At 37.8% G+C, this 8,360-nt stretch overlaps 2 protein-coding genes across 2 annotated transcripts; both read left to right on the top strand.

Moving 5' to 3' along the window:
* Window positions 1-4,084: 4,084 nt before the first annotated feature.
* On the top strand, window positions 4,085-5,268 carry LOC114420573. The gene is made up of 2 exons (XM_028386434.1): window positions 4,085-4,605; window positions 4,694-5,268. Exons 1-2 carry the CDS (start codon window positions 4,167-4,169, stop codon window positions 5,266-5,268), a joined length of 1,014 nt encoding a protein of 337 aa, XP_028242235.1. The 5' UTR covers window positions 4,085-4,166.
* A 5-nt stretch (window positions 5,269-5,273) lies between these two features.
* Window positions 5,274-7,344, top strand: LOC114420572. Its single transcript, XM_028386433.1, has 3 exons — window positions 5,274-5,921; window positions 6,036-6,627; window positions 6,698-7,344. The coding sequence occupies exons 1-3, from the start codon at window positions 5,904-5,906 to the stop codon at window positions 7,342-7,344; spliced, it is 1,257 nt and encodes a 418-aa protein (XP_028242234.1). The 5' UTR covers window positions 5,274-5,903.
* The last annotated feature ends 1,016 nt before the right edge of the window (window positions 7,345-8,360 follow it).

Raw genomic sequence — 8,360 nt, 5'->3', positions numbered from 1 at the left:
ATGTGTGTGCATTTTTTCAACTTTGATCATTTGAGAATTAAAATTCAAAGTTCAGACTTCTTTAAAGCCACTAAATTTCATGCTCTTCTCTTTCTCTCCCTTCATTCATCTTCTTCTACCTTCAAGCTCTTATTCATGGCTTCCTATGGTGGTAAGCTTCTTCTAGACTCATCTTCTACTTGAAGTGGTGCCTCCATTCATCTTTCTCCTTCTCTATTCCGCTGCAATTAGACCTTAATGTTAGACAAATGGCCTCAAATATCTTAAGAAGGGGGGTTGAATTAAGATATTGCAAACTATTTCCCCAATTAAACTTCTATTTTAATTTCAATGCAAGTTACAAGTTCCCTTAAAAATGAACTCTTAAATAATGATTCAATAAAACAATCTGAATATAAATGTAAAGCAATAATAAATAAAAGAGTTTAAGGGAAGAGAAAGTGCAAACTCAGATTTATACTGGTTCGGCCACACCGTTGTGCCTACGTCCAGTCCCCAAGCAACCCGCTTGAGAGTTTCACTATCTTGTAAAATCCCTTTACAAGTTCTGAACACACAAGGACAATCCTTCCTTTCTGTTCAGATTTCTTTACAACAAGAGACCCTCGGTCTCTCAATCCCCTTTTAGAATTCAGAAAGAAGAGAAGAATAAATCTCTCTTGAAAGAGATAGATTGTACAATCTGAGCACTCACTTAATTCCTTATTGAATTGCAAGTGTATTGGCCAAGGAATTATTAAGAGGATAAAATGTTTTTGCTCTTTGAGAGAATAAAACTTTTTGTTATGAAAAACTCTGAGCAAATTCGTGTTCCAAGTCACATATAAATAAACCTTTGGTGGTCATGTAAAAACCATTTGAAAAGTTGTGACTCTTGGAAATAATTTTCTGAAAATCTCCTCTGGTAATCGATTACAGGATTTGTGTAATCGATTACAGGCTTTAAAATTTGAATTAAAGCGTTTATTAACTACTGGTAATCGATTACCAATATTGTGTAATCAATTACACAGTCTAAAATTTGTATTCAAATTTCTTAATAGCTGTTGTAAATCATTTTGGCCACTGGTAATCGATTACATCCTCTGGTAATCGATTACCAGAGAGTAAATCTCTTGAAAAAGACTTTTTAACTTAAATTTCTTGGCCAAACCTTTTGCTATTTCAATTAGGAATTCCCTTTCTAAAATACTAGAGATCTTCTTGACGTTGTATCTTGTATTCTTGGATCATTGTCTTGAATTAAACTTGAGAAGCGCATTTTCATCAAATCATCACGATCATCATCAAAACATCAAAGACAAAGGCTTTGCTTCTACACTCAAGAAGCAAAGGAATCCATTGATGATGAAGATCCAAGGCCTACAAGCTCCACATGGAGCTACATCATTGATGGTGCTGAGGGATTTGCTGTTGATGATGTTGAGGGATTCCCAAGTGGGCCACGTGACCCATCAGTGCTAATTGAGTATGGTGACCATGTTGCAATGAGCATATGGAATGGAGAGGTATTTTAAATTTTTAAGTAAAGTTATTTGTTAAGTATTTCTTATTATTTAAATTTTGTCATAATTTATATTATTATGTTTATAAATTTTCAAATCATTTATACTTCAATTCATGAACATTCTGAATTGAAGTTATCCTCCCATGGAAGGTTGATAAATTTGGGAGGCCTGCTCCAAAATTGAAGGGCTAGTCGCTGCCACAGGATTAAGTCCTTTGATCGCATGTTCAGTAGACACTGGCGATCAGGAAGTTATATCTGCTTTTGTGGAGAGGTGGCACAAGGAAACTAGCAGTTTCCATCTTTCCGTTGGGGAGCTGACCATCACGTTGGATGATGTGGTGTCTCTGCTTCATCTTCCAATCATAGGCGCCTTCCGTAGCATCGAGCCTCTGCATGTGGATGAAGCGGTGTTGATGGTGGTGGAGTTGCTTGAAGTCTCGAGAGAGGAAGCTAGAGCTGAGACAACACAATGTCATGGGGGCATACATACGCCTATCGTGGCTACGGGATATTTATCAGAGGAGATGTGAGGCTCGACATTGGACTGTTGCAGCTCGTGCCTATCTCCTGCACTTGTTAAGTTGCACTCTTTTTGCTAACAAGAGTGCAACACATGTTCGTGTTGTATTTTTAGATGCTTTCCAAGACTTGAGTTAGAGTGGAAGCTATGCATGGGGAGATGCCGCCCTAGTGCATATGTATGATCATTTGAATGATGCTTGTAAGAGCGGCGGACGACAACTTGCTGGTTACATCACTCTATTACAACTAATATTTATGTTTTGAATATGTTAAATTGGACTATGTTTTAAATATGTTTTTAATATGTTAATTTTACATTTGTTTTATTTTGATCTAATGTGTGTAGTGTTGGATATATGAGCATTTTCCCTCTATTGTTGAGTGCGTCACTGATCCAGACTATGATGAGATGTCATCATGTGCCTACATGTGGCTTACTATGAAGGCTTATTCGAAGGGATTCCTAGCATCGACGTACCGGACACGTACAGATGGACTGATGATTCCTGATGTATGCTGGATGCCTTATGGTGAGCACCGAGGAGTTCGGGCGTTTGACCTTATTTCATGCTTTTCCAGTGAGCTTTGATGGGGTCCCGTTATGGTCACACATCCACCAGAGAGGGTGGTGCGACAATTTGGATACGTTCAGACCATCCCTCCACAGCCTACAAGTGTCAGGTTGTCATTTGAAGATATTGACAACAGGTGGATGCATTACTCTGAACATCTAGTAGCAGCGGGGCAGATTTGTCTTGTGCCTGAACAGTGTGCATCTGACTACATGGATTGGTTCTTTAGGATCTCTCATCTGTTCATGACACCCACACAGGCAGCTGATCCGCCCAAACATCCACTTGTGCCACAACATGACACATATGTGGAGCCAGATATCACTGAGGTCCTAGTGGCACCAGAAGCTGGACCTTCACATGCACCTTTTGATGTGGAGCAGCCTAGACATGCAGTGGTAAGATGACTTGTTTTAATGTTTTATTAAATGTCATTTATTTTAGTTACTATAATTGTATATGGGTTGTTTTGAATGTGATAGGATGGTTGCCAAGCAATCGCAGAAAGGTTGGAGCGTCTGCTCAACCTAAGGATAGTCACTACAGACACAAAGATACATGAGGTCATGGAAGACTGCATAAGGATCGCTAGGGGTGTCACAACAGATGGCAATGTTTATGTCAAGTCGCGACGAAGGTGGTGCATGCATCAGCCATAGATGTCATCGTTTTTAGATATTCATATTTGGACGATGCTTATAATTTTGTTGTAGTTGACAACATTGTGGTTTTCCCAAACATTTTGTAAATGTAAACTTATTAGGTTTATAATTTTCATGCCATGTTTATTCGTCTAAATATTAGGGTTAACGTTCACAAAATAAGTTTTTTAGTATCTTGTCATGAAAACCATATTATATCTTAAAATTAACAATATTAACCATTAACATTTAACAACAAAAAAATGAGTGAATAGGCAATTTAGTCCCTGAGATTGTAACCACTTTGCATATTAGTCCCTAACTTAAATTTTAATTCATAATAGTCCCTAACTTTACCTCCGTTATGCAAATAAGTCCCTGCTGTTAAAATCTAATTTCCTCCATTAGTCAAATGTCTATTTGGCAAACGTAAGCATCCAATGTGGCAGGTTTGAGTCCAAGTCAGCAATATTATGTGGCAAGGCAAGGATTGAATTGAAAAATTAGGTTAAAAAGAAATAAAAAATGAAGTAAACCCATTTTCCCTTTCACTGTCTTACTGCTGTAGGGTTTTTTAACTGTTTGCGGTTTGCTCTTCCCTCCCCTGCATTCTCGTGATTGAGGGTTCGCGCTTTTTGTCAAGTTGGTGGTTTCATTCAATTCGTTTGCATTGTTTTGGTGGTTTGATTTGGGGTTTTATATGTTCGAGGGGTTTCATCTGCATTGTCTTCGCGCTTCGTAGGGAGGTTTATGATCCTTTATTATTTTCGTTTATGATGCTCTGTTTTTATAGATGACAATGTTTTTGGTTTTTGATTTTGTCTTCGCGCTTTTTGACAATGTCAATGTCTTCGCGCTTTTTGAGGTAGGTTTTTTTATTTCCTAATATCTGACCATGTTTGCGGTTTCTGATTGTGTAGAATGAATGACAATATAACTTTAGTATTGCACCATGGAGGAAGATTCACTCCACGTGCCAGTGATGGAAAGGTTGAATATATAGGCGGAGAATTTGACGTTTGGGAGGATATATCTGCAGATTGCCTGAATGCATTTATCTTATATGATCTGGTGAAAGCTTGTAAGAAGTATAGTAATATAGGAGAATGTTTTTGGTTGATTGATAAGGACTTAGATTTTAATCATGGGTTAAGGAGTTGTACAACTGATGGAGATATATTACACTTAGTTAGGGATGCTTTTGAAAATGAGAATGAGATAAATGTTTATTTTCATCATGAAGTAGATCCAATTTTAGAAGAAGTCCCACATATGTTGTACTTGGAATGTGATCCAATTCGAAAAGCTGTTGAGAATGAGGATGATTTAGATGATGTACCTGTTGCTGGCCATGAGGAAGGTAAGTTTTAATTCATCTGTACTTGGTCCGACATGGTTACCATAATTAATTAATATGATTAATTTTTACTTTATCACCATTGATGCAGATGTTGGTGCTGGAGAGCAGAGAGATGCTGGTGAGCAGATGGATGTTGGTAAGCAGAGGGATGGTGGTGAGCAGAGGGATACTGATGCTGGTGAGCAAAGAGATGGTAGTGAGCAGAGGGATACTGATGCTGGTGAGCAAAGAGATGGTAGTGAGCAGAGGGATGCTGAAGCTGGTGAGGAGAGACATGCTGATGGTGAAGAGAGAGATGTTGCTGATAGTGAGGAGGAAAAGGAAGTTGACAGTGATGAGACATATGCTGAGTGGTTTATAAATTTCTCTTGTATGTTGAATGAAGTTGAAGCTGAAGTTGAGACAGATGGTTATCATTCAGAGGAGCTTAATATCCCCATTAGTAGTGATGATGAAGATGAGGATGTTGAAGTTTATCCTCAATATAGTCAAAGCAGTGGAGTTGGTGAACAGAAGTTGGAATTAGGGATGGAGTTTGGTACTCTAGATGAATTTAAATCTGCCTTGAGGGAGTATAGCATATTGATGGGCAGGGAGTTCAAGTGGAAGAAGAATGATAAACAGAGGGCTAGAGCAAAATGCAAGAAGGCATTTTGTGATTAGGAAATCTACTGTGCAAAGAATGAAGTTAGAAACTCTTTTCAGATAAAGACATTTAAGCATAACCATAATTGCTGCAGAGAAGTGAACAACAAACAAGCAAATAGACAGTGGGTGGTCAGTAAACTTGAGGGCAAACTCAAAATGCAGCCAACCCTTAAATGTGTTGAAGCTTTGGAATATTTCAAGCAAGAGTTTGGAGTGCACATTGAAGTTACAAAGATGTGGAGAGCCATGAAAGAAGCAAAGCAATTAGTGGAAGGGAATGAGAGGAAACAATATGCCAAAGTATTTGATTATGCACATGAATTGTTGAGGAGCAATCCTGGATCAACAGTTAAGATCAACACAGTGCCAAGTCCAGAAGGTCCACACAATTTCAGAGGCTATATATTTGTCTTGCTGGCTGTAAGAAGGGGTTTGTTGCTGGATGTAGACCATTCATAGGTCTAGATGGATGTTTCCTAAAGAGTGCATTTGGAGGAAACTTGCTCTCTGCTGTTGGGCTTGATGGCAATAACCACATCTATGTTATTGCTTATGCTGTTGTGGACATTGAGAACAAAGACAATTGGAAATGGTTTTTAACTTTGTTGCATGAAGATCTTGGGGATTACATACAGAATGGGTGGAATTTCATGTCAGACATGCAAAAGGTATGACATGGTGTGATTTGCAATTGTTATCATAAGTTAGGTATTTAATTGAAGTTAATGACATAAGTTAGGGACTAGTCCAGAAGTATTTACTACTTTGCTGCAATTTTTTAGGGACTTATTCCAGCTTTACAGGAAGTCATGCCTGGTGCACCTCATAGATTTTGTGTCTTGCATCTTTGGAAAAATTTTACAAAGCAATGGAAAAGCAAGGAACTTAAAGGAATTGTGTGGCAATGTGCAAAATCCACTACTGTTGCTAAGTTTGAAGGCCATATGGCCCATTTGAAGACAATCAACTGCCAGGCTTGGGAGTATTTGAATAAATGGCCCAAACAAGCATGGACAAAAGCCCACTTCAGTACAATACCCAAGGTGGACAATATATGCAACAACACTTGTGAGGTATTCAATTCCAGAATTCTGCAGTATAGATGCAAGCCTATTATCACAATGCTTGAAGAAATTAGAAGTTATATCATGAAAACCATGGCTGCCCGCAAGGTTAAACTTTCTGGAAAACCTGGACCATTATGTCCAGTGCAGTATAAAAGACTAGAAAAAGAATTCCATTTTGCTAATCAATGGACTCCCATTGGGTGTGGTGATAACATGGGCCTGAGATATGAGGTCCACATGTGGGGGAATAAGGTTGAGGTCAATTTAGGTGAATGGACATGCACTTGTGGAGTATGGCAACTAACAGGTTGTGTTCTTTATAGTTTTTTTTTTCATTCCTAACCTACATGTGTGCTGATTTTACAACTTTGATGTAGGGATGCCATGCCGACATGCCATTGCAACAATAACTCACAAAGGAGGGAAGCCTGAGGACATGTGTCATGAGTGGCTGTCAATAGAAGCTTATAATAAGACATACCAGCATTTTATTGAACCAGTCCAAGGACCACAATATTGGGCCCAGACACAGTATACACACCCTGTTCCACCACATAAAAGGGTCCAAAGAGGAAGGCCAAAGAAAAATAGAAGGAGATCTGTAGATGAGGACAATGTCACAGGACATAAGCTAAAAAGGAAATTGGCTGAGTTTACATGTGGAAGGTGTGGCCAAACCAATCATAACATTAGAAGCTGTAAAAATATTGGAGTTCCTGTTAGGCCAAAGAAATATGTTGCACCATCAACTTCAAATGAGGATGACCACCTATTATCTCAAGATGAACAAGCTTTGAATGAGGCTGAAGAAGCTGTTGCTCATGTTCAACAAGATCCGGTGGAGATTAATTTATCTCAGCCTCATTTGTCACAAGATAGTGACATGGAGTTGATGGTAAATATTTGTCACAACAAAGTAGTTTTATCTCAACCTAATTTGTTGCTGCACTCCATTTTTATATATTACAATTATTCATGTTTGGCATTTACATGTAGGTCCCTGCAACTATTGTTCCACCAATAACAAGGAATAAGCTAGCCATAACAAGAGCCAAACAAAGGAAGGTTGCTGATAAAGATGATGCAGAAAACTGAAGAAGCATTTTTTGTTGCATTTTGAAGGTTGCTGAAGGTTGCTGAAGACCCATTTTTTGTTGCGCATTTTGAAGGTTGCTGAGTTTGAAGGTTGCTGATGAAGAAAACTGAAGAAGCATTTTTTGTTGCATTTTGATATTAGGATGTGTAGTTGTATATTTTGAAAGCTTCACTGGCATGTGAAATGATGTAAACATTATGCCCTACTGAACAATTGCTTCTAACTACCATGCTTTGGGATGTCAAATATTATGTGAAATTGATCTAAAGTCATGTTTCTTCTCTTTCTTTTATAAATTATACACTGTGTTGGATTTGGAGTTGGAGTAGTACAATCCATCCCAACATACATTATGAGTTGCTTCTTATTACCTAATTCTCTTTCTTTTATTAAATTATATTTAATAAACTGCAAATTTCAGCAACAAATTTCACCAACAAATTATATTTAATTGAAATGGATAATTGACAGTACCAACAAAAGCTGCTATTACACTACAAAAGCTACTTCCTATTACAAATTCTTCAGCAAAACAACAATTGACAGTAGCAACAAAAGCTGCTATTACACTACAAAAGCTACTTCCTACTACAAATTCTTCAGCAAAACAACAATTACAATATCAAAAGCTGCTATTACACATTTTACCTAAAGTACATTCCCCCTAAAACTAACATTACAATTAAAAATGAAAAACCTAACAACACAATGTTTGTTAAATTTCTCATTTTCTTCTGCAAAGCTTCAATTTGTAGCCTCAAATCAGCCACTACCATTGTTTCTCTTGAGACAGAAGACGAATTAGAAAGTTGGTTTTCTTCTTCAACCCATTGAAAAAATTGATAGTTATCTGGGTCTGTTTGGGGGTAATGCACAAGTATAGAATAACCTTCCTGGGTTTCTCCTTGTTCTTGCAGTTCGAATAGCTGCACGTCTTCCATGGT

The sequence above is a fragment of the Glycine soja genome, chromosome 7 (genome assembly GCF_004193775.1).
Source record: "Glycine soja cultivar W05 chromosome 7, ASM419377v2, whole genome shotgun sequence".
Lineage (NCBI taxonomy): Eukaryota > Viridiplantae > Streptophyta > Magnoliopsida > Fabales > Fabaceae > Glycine > Glycine soja.
Note: the sequence above shows the minus strand (reverse complement) of the source record. Positions and strands in the feature narration are given on the sequence as shown.